At 44.8% G+C, this 21536-nt stretch overlaps 1 protein-coding gene and 2 non-coding genes across 3 annotated transcripts in view; all 3 read right to left on the reverse strand.

Annotated features, from left to right (window-relative positions):
- Window positions 1–21536, reverse strand: part of EIF3A (eukaryotic translation initiation factor 3 subunit A) — a 39573-nt gene that overhangs the window by 14114 nt on the left and 3923 nt on the right. The window contains exons 2-15 of the mRNA XM_056120973.1: window positions 18565–18755; window positions 18281–18417; window positions 17797–17960; window positions 16725–16924; window positions 14118–14326; window positions 12270–12441; window positions 8334–8438; window positions 7873–7971; window positions 6353–6469; window positions 5968–6153; window positions 4986–5333; window positions 4345–4449; window positions 3432–3545; window positions 468–590 (exon numbers count right to left, since the gene is read on the reverse strand). Coding sequence (XP_055976948.1) covers window positions 468–590; window positions 3432–3545; window positions 4345–4449; window positions 4986–5333; window positions 5968–6153; window positions 6353–6469; window positions 7873–7971; window positions 8334–8438; window positions 12270–12441; window positions 14118–14326; window positions 16725–16924; window positions 17797–17960; window positions 18281–18417; window positions 18565–18755 — 2270 coding nt within the window. The remainder of the gene's footprint in view (window positions 1–467; window positions 591–3431; window positions 3546–4344; window positions 4450–4985; window positions 5334–5967; window positions 6154–6352; window positions 6470–7872; window positions 7972–8333; window positions 8439–12269; window positions 12442–14117; window positions 14327–16724; window positions 16925–17796; window positions 17961–18280; window positions 18418–18564; window positions 18756–21536) is intronic.
- On the reverse strand, window positions 6820–6948 carry LOC130029961 (small nucleolar RNA SNORA19). The gene has a single exon (XR_008793410.1). It is a non-coding gene; the product is annotated as a small nucleolar RNA SNORA19 (small nucleolar RNA).
- On the reverse strand, window positions 8111–8238 carry LOC130029962 (small nucleolar RNA SNORA19). Its single transcript, XR_008793411.1, has one exon. It is a non-coding gene; the product is annotated as a small nucleolar RNA SNORA19 (small nucleolar RNA).

Below are 21536 nucleotides of genomic sequence, written 5' to 3' on the forward strand. Positions count from 1 at the left end.
TGCTCGCCTTGCAGGGACGAGCCCTGCTAGACCCCAGCACCACGTAAGGCCCGAGCCCCGGCACTACCAGGAGTCAACCCGGGTGCTGGACTAGATAGAGCAGCCTGGCCTGGTTGGGCACTCCACTCTCCCCAAAGGAAAATTAAGTATCGTCTGAACAAGAGTTCAACAGGTTTGATCACCAGTACTATATGGTCCGTCCACATCACAGTGAGCAAACCCCAGGCCTTGCTGCCAGTATGGCCCCCAAACAAAAACCAGGGGGCCAGATACAGCAGGCAGGAGCTTACCCACGCGGCCAACTCTGGTACACCCAGATTAAATGGGTGGCACCACATCTGGGCCCTTGGAGCTTCGCCCAAAGAAACCCTCATGCACAGCCGGGTGCATTCCTCCCAACCAGTATGAAACTGAGTCAACACTGAACAACTTCCGCCTAAATGTTTCCCCAACACCATCAACTTCACCTCATAAACAGATTGCCGTGCAGCCTTGAGTCGCGTTACAAATAAATCTCTGTCTTCCAACATTCGTGACATGCGGCTCTTATGTTCGAGAGCCTTCTCCCGTTCCAGCTGCATGGTTGTGATCTGTGAAGACATGGCACAAGGGTCAATTTCAAACACCTGTCTACTGACTGACTTCAAGCTCCTGACAGACATTTGTCAATGACAAGCAGGGTCTCCAGGCAGACAGGGGCTCTGCTGCTTGAGGACACACCCCCACCCCGGCCCACCCCACCGCCTGCACTCTCAGAACTACAGCCAGGCATGGTCTAGGAGCCAGACGATACCAGGAAGCAAACTCAAGGCTCTGCACCTCTAGCATTTGAAAACAAACTATCAACCTCGCTCCAACTTGTGTAAAGTAAGTAAAGTAAAGGCCCTCCCGTTGATCATCGATTTGCTCGAGCGGGCCCAGTAACGTCTCCATTGGAGACTTTGCTGTTACTGTGTCTGGCATATCGAACTTGTGTGTGTTGTTATAAAAGTGAAGTGGTAGGCTGGGGGAGGCTCTGAACCAGAGGATCAGAGCTCATTTGTGGAGCAGTTGGTCTAGAGCAAACTGAGAACCATCGAGTATGTCTTTAAAAAAGAAATGAAAGTTGGGGGCCAGAACAACAATAGAGCAGGGAGGGTGTGTCTTGTGGGTTCATCCCGATCACCCGATATGGTCTCCTGAGCAGTGCCAGGAGTGATTCCTGAGAGCAGAGCCAGGAATACCCCTGAGCACTGCTGAATGCGGCCCTAAACAAGCAAAGGTAGGCACGGGAACCCATCTGTGCAAACACATCCCCCAGGAAAGTAGAGAGAAAAAGGAGTACTGAATCTCGGGGACACAAGTTAGCACCCGCAGAGAGAGCCCAACAGTACAGAGGGTTCCGGCACTCGCTTGCACTCTGCTGCGCCCAGTCTGATGCCCAGTGCCTCCTTTGGGCCTGAGAGCCCCAACTGTCAACCTTGGGCAGAGGCAGAGTCCCTGAGCACTATCCCACGCACCCCCCACCTTAATAAACCTGCTCAAGCAGAGAAAGAAAGGCCCAGGGCTCAGAATACAAAGGAAAAAGGGGGCAGTCAGGGAATGGCTCAGAGAGCTGAAGCACACGACGCTCGTGTGAGCCCAGGATCCAATCCCGGCACCACACGGCTGCCAGGCACTGCCCAGATAATAGACCCCACCCCCAAAGCCTCTAAGGAGTTTTATTTAAGCCTGTGGTACCAGGAAGAGAAACCAGCCTATCGAAGAACCCCTCAGATGGGGTGAGAGCTCAGAGGCTGGCACGCGACTTCCATGCAAAATGCCCCAAGCCGATGCCCGGCATCCAATGGCTCAGGACACACTGACCAGCACGAGTCTGGGGGCCCCCAGCCACAGGACAGAGAAGCAAGCAGTTCCGCATGGCCAGGCCCTGACATGAGACCATCCGCCCCGCGAAGTCTATACCTCAATAAGCAGAACAGAGTCAATAGTATGAGCAGTGAGCACTGTTTAAGACACTTTCCTCCCTAACGACAAGGAGGTTAAGACAGGATTAACTACTCTAAAAGGACAGGCTTTCCCCAGTTGCCTAGGGCAGATACCGCAGCCAATAATCTCAATTGTTCAGCTGGTCTGCAGCACTTCTCGGACTTCCTAGAGTAACTCCCGCTCTCACCAAGCCGAGGCACCACCACTCCACAGCACTCGCCCCCAGGCGCTTGCGCTGTCTTCATTTCTTTACCTTCTGGGCCCATCTCTCAGACTTCCCAAGTGAAAACTATTTACACAGCACCAAAACATAGAGAGCCAGAGAGATGCCCAAAAACACTGTAGGACCCACAGGGCACTATAGGGCACTGCGCCCTGTTCTTATCCTGTTGCTATCCTTCCCGGGGCCACCCCCAGAGGTGCCAGGGACAGAGGCCAGGGCAGCTGCCTGCTAGGCGCACACGCTTGAGTGCTGGCCGATCTTCCTTCCAGCCCGAGCTTCACTCCTGAAACCAAAATGAGGTATCTGGGGCCAAAGGGCTGGGGCAGCAAGGAGGCTGCCCCCCTGCAGGCAGCCAGGTCCAGATTCAAGTCCTACAACCAGGTCGGGTCCCAGCGCCCAACAGGAGTGATCTCCACGCAGACCCAGGAGTTAGCCCCGAGGCCAATACCTGCCATACCCTGAAACAAACAAGATGAAAAAGGCAATTTGTTTTAAGGACAAATCTGATCAAGAATTTGGAACTTGATTATTCTATCATTCAAGTAACAGAGTAAGGGACAAGGGAGAGAACAGAAAGGCTGAGGCAAGCAGCTGACCCCAGTTCAGATCTCCAGCACCATGGCCGCTTGCCCTGGACAGAGTGGTCACTCCCATCTCAGGAAAGCCACGAATAGCCCCTGAGCACTGATGGGTGAAGATTAAGTCTTTAAATTGCTCAGTAACAAAAAATATCAAACATTATGTAGTTCCGTATATCTAGAGTCAAAAATACACAAATCGAGACCAAAAGGTAGCCAGCGACTGCTTGTCAAGTTGCTAGAGAACAAACAAAATGGCAAGTAACCACTAACTGGCACCAAATCGGGGGGGGGGGGGGGGGGAGTTCTAAAATTAATACACTACACAATCCTATAAATATAATCCTCAAGGTGTATGGAGCCCCAGAGCACTGCCGAGAGCAACATCTTGCACACTGAAAGAGCTGTTCCTTCGGCACCTCCAGACACGGCCCCAGAACGCCACAAGTAAGTACATACTTTGCATCGATAGCATTGGTAACTCTATCTGCTATTCTTCGCATTTTCCAACTTCCATTTTCTAAATCTCTCTTGTGAAAAGACCTTCCGCTGATCTGTTAGCACACAGCACTAACAAAACCCAAAACAAAACCGTTTTACTAGAGGTACCGAACGACATCTGACAAACTAGGAAGTCCTGGAGCGAGGGGACTGGGACTTACCCTCTCCTCCTCCTGCTGCTCCCACAGGTCCATGTCCTTTATCCTCTGTTCTTCGTATGCGCTCTTGATCAACGGGATTTCTTCCAAACGTTTAGCTCTTTCAAAATAGTCGATCTAAAGGACGTGAAAACCAAGTTTTAAAAGAAAAGTCTCTCTGCCAACTTAGCATGTTACGTCTATTATGAGGCCGGAAAGACACGCAGGCAACCTGGGCTCGTTCCCAACACCACACACAGTCCCCCTAAGACCACCACCAGAGCTAGAGAGGTGGACCAAAAAAACAAAGGTATTATCAGAAATCCAAATTTCAGCCCTATTTGAGGATAAAAGTCTCCTGGGCCAGGGCGGGGGGGGGGGGGGGGGGGGGAGGAGGGTAGTAGCACACGAGGCTAAAGCAAACCACCGTACCACGGGAGTGCCAGGTTCAAGCCTCAGCACCACTGGGAGGGACCCTCTCCCAAGAGCTGCCCCAGAGCAATGCCAGGCAGAGTCCAAATTCTTAGTTTTAAGATTCCTGGTGGGAATCTTAAGATTTCCTGGTGGGAAAGAGACGGCACAGCGAGTAGGGCATTTGCATTGCAAGCTGCCAAGTGGGTTTGATCCCCGGCCATAATAAAATCAGGATCCAATTGTTCAACCTGTTTTGCCATGATAAAATCGAGATCCAATTCCTCAAGCCCTAGTAGTCGCCCACGCCTGCCAGGAGTGATTCCTGAGCACAGAATCAGGAGTAAGTCTTGAAAACAGCCAGGTGTGGCCCAAAAACAAACAAAGTTTTTTAAATGAAGTTTACTGGCCCTGGGGTGCCAGACCCTTTTCTAAATTCAAACGAATGGAGGCAAAGATCAAGTGCGGCTTCGTGTGGAACTTAAGGCCTCGCCTACGTGAGGCACCGGATTCCACACTCGTTTACCTTCTTCTCTTGGTTCTTCAGGCGTTCCTGGAGCTCTTTCTTTTCTTTCTCCAGTTGTTCAACCTGTTTTGCCATGATAAAATCGGGATCCAATTCCTCAAGATCCTGAAAATAATCCAAATGCATCATCGTTAATATATTTTTAACTGTCAACCTGGAGCACTGTTTTCTAAAATTTAACCCGGATTTTTGGTCACCTGTTGATCTACACGTGTGACCATTATTTTACAATAACCCATTTTCATTTTCAACAAAATTACAGGTTATGATCTTAGTATGCCTTTCTCCTCTAACCCACAGCTGCATTTCAGCTGCAGAGAACCTGAGGGCCAGAGCAAGAGCTCAGCAGATAGGGCGCCTGCTTTGCACAGCCAGCCCAGGTTCCATCCCAGCATCCCAGATGGTCCCCTGAGCACTGGCAGGAGCAACTGCTGAGGAGAGCCGGGAATAAGCCCTGGGCACTGCCGGGTGTGGCCCAAAAACGAAAAATATAGGAACAAATTCTTAACGCAGGTAACTGCGATGAGCCAGCTATACCAAAAGGAGTGCAACAAGCCTAATAACTAGACCAACAAGTAAACAGAAATCAGCGCCTGTAAGAGAAGGCACCAGACTGAGTCCAGGCACACCCGGCTACCTACTTCAATGTCAATATCTTTGAACGCTTTGGCACCCAGTTCTGTTTTCTTGATCTGCTCCAAACGCTCACGGACTGTTTTCTTTTTGATCTGTTCGTGTTCCTGTAAGATGCGCTCCTTCTCTCTCTCCTTTGCCTCTTGCCGCAGTCTCTCTTCCTCGGCCTTCCGGACTTTCTGAAGTTCAGCTTCCCGCTGCTCCAGTTCTTCTTTCTCACGCTGAATATTCAGGCTCTCGAGGCGCTCCTTCCTCTCTTCAATTGTCTGTCGCCGAGCCAGGATGCGCTGGTGCTCCTTCCGGGAATTTTTAAGGTAAGCGGTGACAGCCAGCTGGTGCTGTTCTTCCTTCTCTTGCTTCAAAGAGAAATGCAAGTTTAAAATGTGTCAGTATTAATATGTCAGGTACTAATATGTCACTAGGTAATTCTAATGTATTACCACTGCATGAATTTTTAATAATAAATGAAGACATTTTTCAAATTATTGGCTCCCTTCGGGACAGAAAGATAGTACAACAGGTAAGGTGCTTGCCTTGCACAAAGCTAACCAGGATTCAATCCCAATATCCCCTAGGGTCCCCTAAACCCAGTCAAGACTAACCAAGAAGTGACCAAGCACAGACCAAGCAAGTGAGCCCCAAGCATTGCCAGGTATGGCCCAAAACCAAAACACTACTAACTCAATACAATCATCTTGGCAGTGCTCCTCGAAAGCTTCTACTGACTATGTCACTTTTGTCCTTAGCAAATCTCCTTTCGAGCCCCAGCCAAGGAGGCGCACTAACAGCTCACATATGAGAAGTTATGAAACAGAGACAGAGAGGTTCTGGTCCTGCACGTAGCAGACCCTGATCCAATCCCAAGCAATGCAGGAATGTCCTTGCCTTGCACGCAACCCACCCAGGATTAATCTCTGATACTCCAAATGGTCCCTGAATAGAGCCAAGTGTGGTCCAAAACGAGACAGAGGGGCGGGGGCGGGGGCCTACCAGTATATGAGCAGGCTTGATGACTTCAAGTGCTTTGGCAAGAACCGAGGACATGGCAGTGAGCTGGTTCCGTATCTGCTCGGAAGGCATGCTCTGCAGATGCGGGCCGATAGGAGCATCCTCTCGAGTAGCATAGTTCAAATCCGATCCAAAACTAAGGGTCCGAGAGGTGTGGTCGATCCGAACCTTAGAGAATTAAAGAACCATTATACACGAATATGAAGACATTGCATAATTTTTTTATTTTAAAAAGGTTAGCTGGATAAGAAAAAAAAAGTGTTCAGTAGTCTTACTATTGTGCCGTCGTCCCAAAAGTGAGAGAAAAGGAAGTGTTCATCTAGCCCTTGAAGCCCTCCCTTCTCACACTGTCCCCTCTAGCACATACCTGCAAGTCGCAATGCCGGGCTGCATCTACTATGGCCCGTTCCAGTTGGAAAGCATCAACAAAAGGAACCAGAGAAGTCAAACGAGAAAACTCAATGCTCTGATAAATTTGTGCCACCTGCATAAAAGACACAAGGTCAGTCATATGGCTATTTATTCAGCACTTTTCATGTGCAGTATTTACATACACATACACACACACACACCCACACACACACACACACACACAATCTGCATCAGAGGCAGGAAAAAAAAAAGAATCTCAGCATTTTTATCACAGAGCCAGAATTCTAATCCAAGGGCACTAACACCAAACAACCATTAACACTACCCATGACCCTCAAATACACCATCTTTCAAACTCTAGATTCACAGAACAAGAAACCCCCGAAAGGCCAGGTATGTGTGTGAAAAGTTCTAATTTGCAAAGATGTACCACTCAGCTAACTCAGCTGAAACATCTGATGAAGCTGTCTGAAGGAGACTGGCAGTATTACTATTTAGTCATACTGCTAATTAGCCTTCAATTATTATGTAGCACATGAGAAATAACACTGCTCACAAGAACATTAGAAAGCAGGTCAATGAAATGTGCACAAATACCCAAGTGAACATTTAAGAAAAGCTCTTCTGGTAATGCCTAGTGTTAACAGGAGAAAATCCTTCATTCGCTATTTGCGAAGATTCATAAATACAATGCCTTGAGAAGCTACCAAATGTAATGTAAGAAGCTTTAAATACGCAAACCCTGTGGATTTCACTTCTTATGCTACAGAAAAGTCATGGATGCATGTAATGGTACATGTATGAAGGGTGCTCACGGCTGCATTTCCTAATAACAAAAAGTCTAGAAAGAGGTTTCAATTAATATGAAAAATGAATCTTGATAACTTTGGACAGTGAAAAACCACACAGGTTTTATTTTAAAGAGACGGAAAAGGTATACTACTAACGAGGGCAAATGGCACAGACAGTATGCACAAACCAAAGAGGGAAAGTCCTAAATTCTGCGGTCCAAAATCCAAAGAAAAATAGGGACGTGGAAGCAAAACCATTAAGATATACGGGACAGTTGCTGGAACATTGTGCAACTTTGTAAAGCACATTGCCTTAATAAAAAAAATTGATTTTAAAAGAAATGAGGGGGAGGGGGCTGGAGCAATAGCACAGCGGGTAGGGCATTCGCCTTGGAAGCAGCCGATCCGGGTTCGATTCCCAGCATCCCATATGGTCTCCCAAGCACCGCCAGGAGTAACTCCTGAGTGCATGAGCCAGGAGTAACCCCTGAGCATCGCCGGGTGTGACCCAAAGACCAAAAAAGAAAAGAAATGAGGTGGGGGAAAAGGGAGAAATTCCAGCACTGTGGGACTGGGGATATAACTGCGAGGGCTGCAGTGAATACTTTGCAAATCAATACCCAGAACTGCACGGTCCCCTGAGCACCATCTAGGAGCAGCCCCGAGTACGAACATGTAAGGTCCAAACCCAAAAACACACAAAGCATTCCTTTTTCATCTTTACCTGCTGCAGGAGTCGGAGTATGGTGTTATTCTGCAGCTGGGGAACATACTGCTGCAATTCTGGTTCCTTTTCAGGCTGTTCCCTAACCCAATTTAGAACCTATAAAATCCATTAAGTTGAAACAATTACACTCTGTGCAGACACAGTAATAAAAACACCTAAAAAGCTTTCCAAGTTTCTAGTATTCAAAAACATCAAACAATGCCAAGAAATATAAGTGGACTGTAAAGCAGCTGTTACTTGTCTGAAGGTGACTGACAGCAATGGCTACCAAGCCATGCTGCTAATTTACCTCCATATGTTAGTTTGGCACATCAGAAATATCTTTCTTCTTGACAGAAAGAAAAAAGACAATGGAATGTGCACTAACAAACGTAAACGCAAACGTAAACGTAAAAAGCTGCAGCAGTTTTAGTTACAGGCTAACAAAAGTTCTAACAAAAAGTTCAGCAAAGCTTTACCTTTGTGACTCTCTCACAGAGTTTCAGTGGGTTGAATTCTACCTCCAGCCAATTGTACAGGTCTTTCACTTCTGGGACCACGTACTGCAGTACATTAAATCTGACCTGCAAGAAGCAAAAGGAAGGGGGTTAACTGCATGAAGAAATTAACATTGGAATCCTGAGCTGAGCATACATTGATTAAAACATAGTACAGGGGTACAGTAGAGCAGGTAAAACACTTGCCTATATATTGCTAAACCTAGCACCACAAATGATTCCCAGAACGCCAAGAGTAATTCCTGAGCACAGGTGGATGTGCCCCACCCCAAAACAAACAAACAAAAAACTGGAAATTTTCTTTTTTTTTGGGGGGGGGTCACACCCGGTGACGCACAGCGGTTACTCCTGGCTCTGAACTCAGGAATCACCCCTGGCGGTGCTCAGGGGACCACATAGAATGCTGGGAATTAAACCCAGGTTGGCCGCGTGCAAGGCAAACACACACCCACTGTGCTATCGCTCCAGCCCCCAAACTGGAAATTTTCTTGAATCGACAACCTTCAAATCTGTCCCCTTTTGATACATGCAATCTAAAGGACAACTATGTCCAATCATGCACATCTACCTAGAGTGAAAAAGACCCAGGTACTCAGAAAATTTAAAAACTAAATCAACACAATGCCAACATGGCCGACCCGAGTTCGATTCCTCCGCCCCTCTCGGAGAGCCCGGCAAGCTACGAGAGTATTCAATATGCCAGACACAGTAACAACAAAGTCTCCAATGGAGACGTTACTGGGCCCGCTCGAGCAAATCGACGATCAACGGGAGGGCCTTTACCTTTACCTCGAGCAAATCAACACAATAGTTTTAAAGAACGCATGGCAACAGCCTACTAAATAAAACACCAGTCTTTACAAGTTAACTTACATTAAAAACACATACAGGACTCTGAACAGCTGGGGAGATGCCTCCATGTTAACATGTTTGAGCACATGCAGTACCCAATACAACTGAACAGCGCCTAACAGAGCTGGTGCAGAGGCTGGGCATGGCTTTGGTGGCCCCAATACACCATTAGCCAATGCCAAGACAACCTAGAAGATACCCCAAGCTTTTCATTTTTAAAACAGGAGCCCAGGGAGAGCTCAGTGCTTACCCAACTTGCCACGCCAGCTTGAGATCGACCTGGTGTGAGCACATGCAGCAATGCAGGTCCACAAGGGCCATGACACACCCGTCCACCACCCGTGCCACCACAACGGCACAAGTGCTGCACTAGACAGTGCCAAATGGAGAAGCGCACAATTTGCCCTGGGTTCATGCCCCAGGACAATGTCCTTTCAACACAGAACCAAAAATTGTTCCTGGGTACTATGGATCACCAAGAAATGATCCCTGAAGACAGAGTCAGGATGACGTTCTGAACTGATATGGTGTGGGCCCAAAAACAACAAAATTCACGGTATTTTAAGTCAGATAATGATAACTCTTAGGGCTTAGTTATGGGAGTTTACTGAATAAAATTTATCCTCTCATTTACCATCTCTTTAAAGTTAAAAGTTACCTTTGAGGGCAGTCGCCAGCTAGAAAGGCTAAGTGCGTGCTGTCCATGAGACCCAGAGTCACACCGCAGTACGTACAACAGTCTCCTGAGTACCACCAGCAGCATAACCCAAGCACCCAGAAGGGGCCCGTGAGCACCCCGAGGTTCTGGGATGAGGAATCCCTCCTGGCTTTGCCCCGGGGACCATATGTGTTACAGGGAATACTTATATCCTATCTTAACTCAACTTCCTTTCACAGTACAACAATGCCACTCTGCATAATCCTCCTTAAAAGGAGAGCAAACATTTGTACGGCAATTGTAAATTGCAAAACTGACCTATACCCTAATCCCTTGTACTATGCTTTAACCAAGAAATGCAATTAATTCAAATGACTTTGCTTTCCAGTGACACCAGCGATTTACTCCTGGCCGGGCCAAGCCCAGAGGACCAGACGCGGTACAGGGACTTGAACCCGTGAGCTTTACCCACAGTACTATTGCTCTGGTCACTCAACCTGTTAGGCATGCTTTCCATACTTAATACTGGTCAAAGATAAAACGAATGCAGGAGCACAGTATGACTGGAGAGTAACACTAGTGCAGGCATCCCGCAGAGACTGGGTCACAAGGTGCAGGTCACACTTGGCAGATCATATTCCAAGAAATGAGACGAAGTTTAACTCCAACACAAAATGGGTGCATGACTGATATCCAGAAATATCTGATTATTTATTTTCCTTCTGTCTTTCTTGGAACAGAGTTAGTATGACCTTGCAAATAAAATTACACCAGCTCTAATTTCATCCCTATCAAATTATTCCAGCGAATGACTCACAACCCCTTCAAATAGAGAATGGGCTAAAATAGGTTATATTTGACCAGAATTAGTGACTTTATGATTTAAAATTGGGTTCAGGATTTTGTCTGTTTCTGATGAAATTTTCTCATGGTGCTCACAAGTCACACAGATCACTCCTGGTTGTGTTCAGGGATGACTCCTGAGCAAGCGTGGAAGATCATAACGTGGCGCCAAGGATCAATCAAACCGAAGCCAGCCACTTGCAGAATCCAAAGAGTACAGCTAAGAGGGGATTTTGCCTTGCACGACGAAGGCTACCCAGGCTCAATCCCCGGAATCCCATGATTCCCCGAGCACTGCCAGGAGTGATTCCTGAGTGCAGTCAGGAGTAACCCCAGAGGATCGCCAGGTATGACCCAAAAAGCCAAAGAAAGAAAAGAAAAAAAAATAAAAGAAAGAAATCCAAGCCAGCCACTCAAAGGGTCCTTGCTCTCCAGCCCAGGGATTCCGAGCTCATTCAAAAGGTGAACCAAAGGGTTTAGATATACCTCTTGGGAAACAGTTCATCTATTCAACAGAAATGAACCAATAACTTTTGAAGCTACAGTTTGATCTGTGGGCCCAGTAAGAACTGAAACTGAGTATTTTAACTGCTGACTCAATGCTCTCCCAACACTGACTCCATCAGTACAACAGCACAACTCTCATGCCAAAGGTATATGTGGAATTACTAACAAAAACAGTCATTGTGTAATTATCCTATCAGGAAATAATGGGTAATACTTCCAGTGTTCCCACTGCTTCAGTTAAAATACAAACCTCTGAAACATAATTGTTGTAAGATTGCTTTCTAAGGACAATATGTTTACTACATCTAACTGAATGTAATACCACAAAATCTAGTTCTCAAAGTTGAACTGTGTGTAGTGGCAACATGGAAACAAGTGGGCTAGGAGGAGAATGTCCAAGAATGTGGTCTCAAGGCTGGTGCGATAGTACAGAGGGGAGGGTGTTTGCCCTTGCACATGGCCAACCCAGGTTTGATCCCTGACATCTATTGTTCCCAAGACCACCAGGAGTAACTCCTGAGATTGGAGCCAGGAGTAACCCTGCGCGTCACCAGGTGAAACAGCCACCCCCCACCAAAAAAAAGAATGTGGTCTGGAGAAACACTCGGGTCCCCCACCAGGCTTAGGCAGTGTAGTATCAATATCTAACAGGGATGGGGCCCTGTGCATAGCCCCTGTACAGGTACCCCGGTGATGTCTCTTTTTTTCCTCCCCAGTAATGTCTTACCTACAACATCACCAGCTCACTAGAAACAATTCACCATCACCCAACATTGCTGGTTTAAATCTGGTTCTCAAACTCATGTGCACAACAAAACTCTTCACAAATGTACCAGAATTCCCAGGGCTTAATTGTGAAACCTGACCGTAACATTTTCTGGTTCAAAGTTATACTGCGGTCAGAGATACAGCTCAACAGGGCCGAACCCAGGCTTTTCCTGCAGGGGTTAGTCTCTCAGCACTGCCAGAAGCAGCCTCCATCAGAGAACCAGGAGTATCTCCTAGTACTGCCACCTCAAAGCTTTAAATATACCAACCATATCGTTTATAAGGCCAATCCGCGTTGGTGGGGCCTGCAGTCCCAGCAGGGTTGCGAGGCGACGCTGCTTTTCCACTATAATGCCGTCCATGTCCAGGAGTCGGGCAATGTCAGTGCGTTCAGGAGTAATAGGGATGGAGAGAGTGGCCAAAAGAACTCTCGTCGACATTCTGAAGGAGATAAAAGTTGGAAATGCTCTAAGATGTGTCGCAGAATATGGCGGTCACACCATCATGGTAAACTGTTTGTAAACAGCGTTCTTCACAGCACAGACTTAACTGAGAAACATGACACGCTAAAATGAACACTGAGGGAAAAGACAATTTCACCCTTCCACTTACTATACCCAACGTTTTCTAGCTGTGGAATCAATGGCAGGATGAACGCTTCTATACACTGCAATCAATGGCTACTGTGAAGATAAAATACAGCTTAACAGCCTAATACTCACTATTCCAGTATTTTCTAAAAAAAGGTGAATGTAGCTGGAGCAATAGCACAGCGGGTAGGACGTTTGCCTTGCACACAGCCGACCCGGGTTCGATTCCCAGCATCCCATATGGTCCCCTGAGCACCGCCAGGGGTAATTCCTGAGCGCAGACCCAGGAGTAACCCCTGTGCATTGCCGGGTATGACCCAAAAACAAAAAAAAAAAAAAAAAGTGAATGTAGAAAGGGATTGGGGCTAAAGCAATAGTACAGCAGGTAGGGGCATTTGTCTGGCACACACTGAGCAGGGGCTGGTCCCCAGCATCATCTGATCCCCAAATACAGGGTCAGGAATAAGCCCAGAGTATGGGAGGGTATGGCCCCAATACAAATACAGTCACATGCAAAGTAGTATCAAATATTCTAGATATAGTATTGTCCTCCCATTGTTCATCGATTTGCTCAAGCGGGCACCAGTAACGCCTCCATTGTCAGACTTGTTGTTACTGTTTTTGGCATACTACATACGCCTCGGAGAGCCTGCCAAGCTCTGCCATGCAGGCAGGATACTCTTAAGTAGCTTGCCGGGCTCTCCGAGAGGGACGAAGGAATGGAACCTAGGTTGGCCGCATGCAAGGCAAACGCCATACCCACTGTGCTATCCCTCTAGCCCACATTAATGATAATATACATATATCTAATATGTAAACATAGGAAATAAAACACATGGGAAAGTACGTTCTATACGCACAAAGCATTTCAGTCATGATAAAGGGCAGAAAATTATGGGGGAAATCAGGTAAAACAAAATCTAGGTATTATTATGCAGCTGTTATTAGACAGGTAGAAAACTTCCAACCAATATGAAAGAACAAAAAAATTACCAACATAGAATATACACAAGCAGACACAAAAAACTTCAGTGCAGCTGACAGCTAAGTTGAAGCCGACAGGTTCTTCTCTATGTGCAGTATCAAGTGCTTTTGATTTTATAATTCTATGATTTTATAATAAAAAAATCTCAATGGAAGCATTTTTCTTAATTGACTAGCTTATTTTCTAAGAATATACTGAATACTATATACACTGATAAAAACCTCAGATCTTAGCACCTTGTCCAAATATTCTTTATTCTTTATTCTCAGTGGACTTTATTCTCAGTGGACCCAAAACAAATGCAACTGAAAATCATAAATCCTTCCCCAGGAAAACCATCTCCGCAGTTCCAGCAGCCAAAGCTAAGGAGACTGCTATTAGCATCCACGGTGCAGTGTCAGGATTCCCTAAACAACCCCAGTCATCCAAACACAAACGGTATCTGTGCACGTTGCAAAACCTTATCTAGGCTACACTCCCAATATAATTTGGTAGAAAATAGCATTTGGTAGTTAGTAACTCCAACACCCCTACATTCTTACCTTTGCATCTCTTCTTGTGTAAGATTCTTTCTCATTTCTCTAGACAAATGGTAAAGACGATGAAGGGTAGAGGCATGGAAAAGAGCATTTCCAGATTTCCAAAACACAGTTGAGACTTTATTGTAGTAATTGGCCATCAACTGAGGTTTAGGTGGCTTCTTAGACAAGGAGAACAGCCCATGAATATCTTCCACAGCCTTGAATGCTTCCTAGAATTAACAGTATAAAAAAATAAAAAGTATTATAATCACAATCATTGGAGTCTAAGCAAACATCTAATTCTCTTAATGAAATCTGAATGCTCTAAGAATGAAAACAGGGGCTGGAGCCATAGCACAGCGGGGAGGGCGTTTGCCTTGCACGCGGCCCACCCGGGTTGGATTCCCAGCATCCCATATGGTCCCCTGAGCACCGCCAGGAGTAATTCCTGAGTGCAGAGCCAGGAGTAACTCCTGTGCATCGCTGGGTGTGACCCAAAAAATTAAAAAAAAAAAATTAAAAAAAAAGAATAAACACATACAGGCTGGAGCGATAGCTCAACAAGTGGGGCATTTGCCTTGCACACAACTGACCCAGTTTTGATTCCCAGGATCCCATATGGTCCCCCGAGCACCACCAGGAGTAATTCCTGAGTACAGAGTCAGGAGTAACCCCTGAGCATCACCAGGTGTGACCCCCCCCAAGAAAAAAAGAATAAAAACACAGGAGCCAGAGAGAGTACAGGGTTAGGGTGCTTGCCTTATATATGGTCAACACCAGTTTGAATCCCTGACACCATCATATAGCCCCTAAGAGCCAGAAATAAGCCCTGGGTGTAGCCAAAAATATAAAAAGGGGGTCCGGAAAGATAATACAATGGGCAACAAACTTGTCTTGTACATGTTAGACCCACAATAAGATCCCCTGCACCCCACATATCACAAAACCCCACAAATAAAAGTCTGAAAAGACATACAACACAATCAGGTTTATTTTGTAGTGGTAAGATAATGAATGGAAAGACCAGAAAGATGAGCACATGATGTCACATGGGAGACCAGGTTTAATACTTTGCAGTGCATGGTTTTCTGAGCACACACCATAGCTAAACACAAGACAACGTACCCAGCAAGTGTGGCTCAAAATGCCCTGTCTGCCCCTAACCAAAATCACACTCAAAAACATCTAAAAACTAGTCTTGGACCAGAGCAACAAGGGCGCTCGCCTTGCACATTGCCAACCTGAGTTGGATCCTCGCATCGTATATGGTCCTCCAAGCCCCACCAAGGAGTGACCCCAGATCATAGTCAGGAGTAAGCCCTGTTTGTGTCTTACAAAAACAAAATAAGAAACAAATTTGTCTTTACCGAGGATGTGGCACAGCTCAAGGGTAGAGCACATGCCTTGCACATGAGGCCCTGGGTTTAGTCCCCAGTGATAGAAAAAAAAAATTTTTTTAATGTATTCTTTTCCTCTAATAAGCATATCTGCCCCTGCTTTAAAGAACTTTTCTTCCTCTTTAGTTCAATATTTACATCTTAATAAAGGAAATATGTGGAGAGCAGGCCCCTCAAATCACATTTCCACTGACATGTTTTTAATACTGCCAGTGGTACTTAGTATTAAAGGCCACAGTACCAAACAGCACTGCTCAAATATGAGACATAAAAGATGTGTGAACACGCCTTTTATCGCGTGTGGAACATGCCTTCTGTTGTATTTGGACATGCCTTCACAGAATCAGTAGTAAAAAAAGCCAAGTAGGCTCTTCTAGATCCCAGGTGCCACTGGGAACCTGTGTCTCCAGGCCACATAATCCCCTAATGAGTTTCAGCCAAAGGCAAAGACCCATGGCATTCAAAAAAAAAAAAAAAAGCCACCTAGTGCCTGCCTCTCAGACTATTTCAGTTAAGAATAAGTTTAGGTCTTTTTCTCATCTCCAAATTCTCATTACCAATACTCTAAAAAACTTTAATTGGGGCTGGAGAGACAGTACAGCAGGTAGGTCACTTGCCTTGCACACAGCCGACCTGGGTTCAATTCCCTGCATCCCATACAGCCCTCCAGCACCCCCAGGAGTAATTCTTGAGTGCAGAGCCAGGAGTAACCCCTGAGCATCGTTAGGTGAGGCTCCAAAACCACCACCAAAAAACCACCAAAGAATTAAAATGGATTTAGTGCTAGAGAGATGTACAGGGGTACGGCTCTTGTTTTGCACTCACTGAACCAAGTTCAATCCCAGCAACAAATAGGGTCTCTCAAACATCACCGGGAGTGATCCCTGAGCACAGAGCCAGAAGTAAATCCTGAGTGCAGCCAGGCATGGCCCAGAAACCAAAAAGTGAAATAAAATTATATGAAAGGAAAGTATGGGTCAGGGGATGCAGTTTAGTGGTAAAAGTCATTTGCCATCTGAATTAGTCCAGCACCACAACAAAACAATAAAAATCATTGACAAGTTCCAGTGTTTTTGTTATCACAGTAAAGACACAAGCTTCCTGTGAAACTACTATTGGAAAGCAAACAAAATAACAAAAAAGAAAAAAATAAACACCAAATACTGAATGGGGGAGAAGTGACAAGCCACCCACCGCAAAGGAAAACCAGTACCACCTAGTTACCACCTACCTGCCATAACTCCATACTGATAGCACTGTCCAGCTGAACAAGCCTGGTTTCCAAATGCATGGACTGGCTCTCCGGATTATTAAGGTTGATTGCAGTGCTTTGGTTATGGTGGCGTTGAATCTGCGACAAGTGCATTCTCAGATTGTCACACAGTTTACGGAATTCAGCCTTTCGGGTATATTGAAGGCAGAATTTGAAAGCTGAAAGCATAATTGTAAAATATATTAAGTACTTTTCACCACCAATCTCAATTATTTAACATATTTTATTCCTATATGTTAAAGCAAGCAATTTTTAACAAGACTTACCAAACCCACCAGTTTTCTAGAAATCATCAGATGAGCCCTAACTCAAGAAAAGCCTAAAACACCTTTTTGAAACTTGACTAAAAAAATAAGGGAAGTCAAAACCATCAGCTCTGGCACCCTAGGCCTAAAAGTGATTCTCGAAGAGCTTACAAATGCCAATCATACAAATCTGGGTCAAGAAAAAACTCACAGGGCTGGAGAAATAGCACAGTGGGTAGGGCGTTTGCCTTGCACGCAGCCGACCCGGGTTCGATTCCCAGTATCCCATATGGCCCCCTGAGCACCACCAGGAGTAACTCCTGAGTACAGAGCCAGGAGTAACTCCTGTGCATCGCCGGGTATGACCCAAAAAGCAAAAAAAAAAAGGAAAAAAAAATCTCTTTCCAAAATAACCACCTAAAATTTTAACGCTAAAATTTCTGGCCTGGGAGCCAGAGACAGTACAGTGGGTAGGGCACTTCCCTTGCACCCGAGTACGTATGGTGCTTGCCTTGCATGTGGTCAACCTAGCTTAATCCCCACCACTGCGTATGGAATCACAAGCAATACTGGGGTCGCGAGGGTCAGAAAATCAGATTCCTGAGCACCTCCAGGTGTGGTCCAAGCCCCCTAAAATCCCAATTGCTTATGCCATGATGTCTGATTAAACACCAATCGAATTTCAGTGAATGTGAAAACTGTAAAATACAAAGTACTGTGGAAAAGATTGTTAAATGTAGTAACTGCAAAATCTTTTCAACTTTTCAAATCGGTTCTCATTTTACCTTGCTGGGCAATGTCATGGTAGAGACGCTCCACTCTAGAATTATTCCTAAGAAGGTCCAAACACTGCCTGTATGATTCCCACAGGAATTTAACCCATGGAGTTAAGAGTAATCTGTCAGTTCGGTCCTGAGTGTCCTCACCACTCACAGCACTTAATAGGACACTGCAAAGACACAGAAACAAACATGTTGAAAATCATCTTAAGACATGGTGACATTCCCACTTCACCATATTAAAAAAAAAAATCAAAACTTCAAACTGCAAATCCAAATCCAACTTCTGTTCAGACTATCATTTAAGCTTCCAATCTATAGGTTGTAATTTGTTTTACAAATTTTAAGTAACAAATTTTTGGTTAAATTACTATATTTAACATTTTGAAGCTAAGCCATTTGTAACAGATGTTTCTAAAAAGTGTTCACTTCAAATGGGGAGGGAGGTACTTTAAAAGAAAAACCTTTACTAGCATTGGAACCCACGTACCTCTCAGGAGTTTGAATATTATCCAGATCTTCTATGTCTAAAACCATCTGCTGGGATTCTTCTTTTGCAGCTTCAGTTTTTTCCTCTGCCAATTTCAGATATGCCCTAACAACATCTTCTAGAGATTTGATGTTTACCTAAGGCCCCCAAAGACACAAAAAGGTAAAATCTTTTCCCAAAGAACCAGGAAGTATTTTAAAAGCAGGGTTCATTAACTATGTAACAGATTAAAAGGCATTTCAGCAGAAGCACCTACAGAAACATAAAATTGGTCCTGCACATACCTGCTGACAGATGTTCTTATATTGGTATAATCCTTCCTTAGCCAGGTGGCTCTTGCGAAGATCCACACATAGTTCCAAGTATTTCAACATAATTGGCTCGTGTATTTTCTGCCATGTTCTATGTTTCTTACTTTTCATAACATCATAAAGAACATCCAAAGCAGGCTGCTTTTTGCCAACCTCAAGAAATTCTGTAAAAGAAGAATTGAATCCAGTTAATTATATATAACCTTCAACAGTCCAAATTTTGCTTTAACTGTTTTATAACTTCTGAACTTTATCATTTTTTAAGGTCACATTTATTCTTCTAAGGCTCTACCAAAATTACCTAAGGTGAAACAATGAAAATCTCAAAATGTAACTTAAGTTACAGAAACTGGAGCAATGACCAAAGGAATCTTCTCCCAACACAAACACAGAAACTTCAGTATGACTTCAGTCACACGTTCTAATATAGTGGTTCTTGTCACACCAGCCTTGAGACAAAATCATATTCCTTTTGCTCCTTATAAGTGGACCGTGTTGGCCCTACCTCAGGTCTCTATTCTGAGCAAACTCTTTTAGTGACCCATGTGTCTGTAGTCTTGGAGCTATGGTAGTCTTAGAATCAGGTGGTGTGAAAGCTCAAATTGATTTTTCACTACTACTTGTCTTTTGCCTTTTCAAAGACACATTTGAATTAACATGTAGCTATCTAAAAAAAATAGTTCACTATAATCAAACTAGCTCCAATTTAGGAGAAACTTTATCACTTTGTCGTCTAATCCACGAGTGCGAATTGTGTATCCATGTCCAAAGATGAGAAGAAAAAATTAAAGCTTATTTTTTTGAGGCCAGGGATTACAGTACAGCAGGTAGTGCATGGCTTGCTATAGTACATATAGTACATATAGTATATATAGTATATATAGTATATAGCATAGCAGGTATGCTTTGCACGCAACTGACCCAGGTCCTGTCCTGACATCTCATATGGTCCTTAAGCCTGCCAGGAGTGGTCCCTGAGTAACAAAGTCAAGAGTAAGTCCTCTTGAGCATCACCGGGTATGGCCCCAAAACCAAAAATATATAAAAATAAAGCTTATTTTATTTTTTTTTATTTTTTTGCTTCTTTTGGGTCACACCTGGCAATGCACAGGGGTTACTCCTGGACCATATGGGATGCTGGGAATTGAACCCGGGTTGGCAGCGTGCAAAGCGGCCCTACCCGCTGTGCTATCTCTCCAGCCCCAAAAGCTTATTTTAAAATTGAGAAATCGGGACAGAGAAACACCTGGTATTGGGAAGTACCTCCCAAGCACTGCAATATGATCCCAAAAGACCCCAAAATTGGAGCCATAGACAGTACAACAGGAAGGGTATTTTGCCTTTCACACGGCTGTGTGTCAGGGTTGATCCCCCACATCCCAAATGGTTTCCCCAAGCACAGGTAGGAGTGATTTCCTGAGCACACAGCGTAATTCCTGAACTTCACCAGGGTGTTCCCCCCAAAAAAGCAATCAAAAGACCCCACACTCAACTGCACGATCATGAGGTACACAAGACTGCAACCCAGAGTTCCTGCAGGAAAGTGTAAGTTCTACCCAGTTGACCTGACCAAAATTTACCTTTTCATAGATCATGCTAAGTCATAAGATTACACTCAACATAAAACTCAGTTAACTTACACTCAACATAAAACTCAGTTAACTGTGGGCCAAAGAAGTTGTAAGGCTGAACACTCCACATGTGGGATGTCTGGTCTCTGGCATGACATGATACCCAGAGGTCGGAGCCAGGAGCCCCTGAGCAATGCAGGGTATGAAGCCAAAGGAAAAAAATTCTTTTAAATTTTTTTCTTGTGATTGACAATTTTCATACCAAAATGTCTTTCTACACATTTGAAAAATCTGGGGAGCTAAGAAACGATTCAAGTCCCTAAACACCACATTCCCATTTTGTTGCCTTTGCTTTGTTTTGGGGGAGGGTTTGTGTTTGTTTTGTTTGGGGGCAAACCCTGTACTCAGATCATTCCTGATCTCACTCAGGAGACCCCGTGGGGTGACAGGCCTCATGAAAGGCAAACATTTTACCTACTTTTTTTTTTTTTTAAGATTTTTGAGTCACTGCCAGGAATGCTCCTGGCTCTGCTTGGTGAACCATATGGGATGCGGAGATAGAACCCAGATCGGCCATGGTTAAGCGCCCTACTCATTGTATTATCTCTCTGGCTCCCCAATTTTATTTTAAATAGCTTACTTTCTTCCTAGAAAGAAAACATAAATATTTCGACCAAAAAAAAAAGTTTATTTTAGGTCCAGAGCAATAATACAGTGAGACTGGATCTGCTGGCGACTGACCTGGGTTCAATCGCCAGTATCCCATACGGTCCCCCAAGCCTCACCAGGTGTGATACCTAACACAGAACATTAAGTCCTCAGCACCACTGAGTGACCCCCCCCCAAAAAATAAAATCTTAAAAATAAACATATATCTAAAGCTCAACTACCAATAACTTTGTAAATCAGTTATCAGTTAATAAAATAAAAAAAAATTTTAAGTCAACAACATATAGTACTATCTCCCAGTAATACTGTGCTCCACAAACAGGCCAGGGTATCATAATCACAGACTTAGTCATTCTCTACCAATGATTTTTTTTTCTTTTTGGGTCACACCCGGCGATGCACAGGGGTTACTCCTGGCTCTGCACTCAGGAATCACCCCTGGCGGTGCTCAGAGGACCATATGGGATGCTGGGAATGGAACCCGGGTCGGCCGCCGCAAGGCAAACGCCCTACCCACTGTGCTATCGCTCCAGCTCCATCTACCAATGATTTTTAACTACATCTTTCAGGAATGTTGCATCCTAACACTCCTTCCTCTAAAAATTCATTTTAAAAAACCACAAGTATTTCAACTACGGGGGAAGGGGGTTGAGAAAGACAATTATAACAAGAGAAGTCACAAGACTATAGAAATAAGTGTATTTC

The sequence above is a fragment of the Sorex fumeus genome, unplaced genomic scaffold (assembly GCF_029834395.1).
Source record: "Sorex fumeus unplaced genomic scaffold, SorFum_2.1 ptg000043l, whole genome shotgun sequence".
NCBI lineage: Eukaryota > Metazoa > Chordata > Mammalia > Eulipotyphla > Soricidae > Sorex > Sorex fumeus.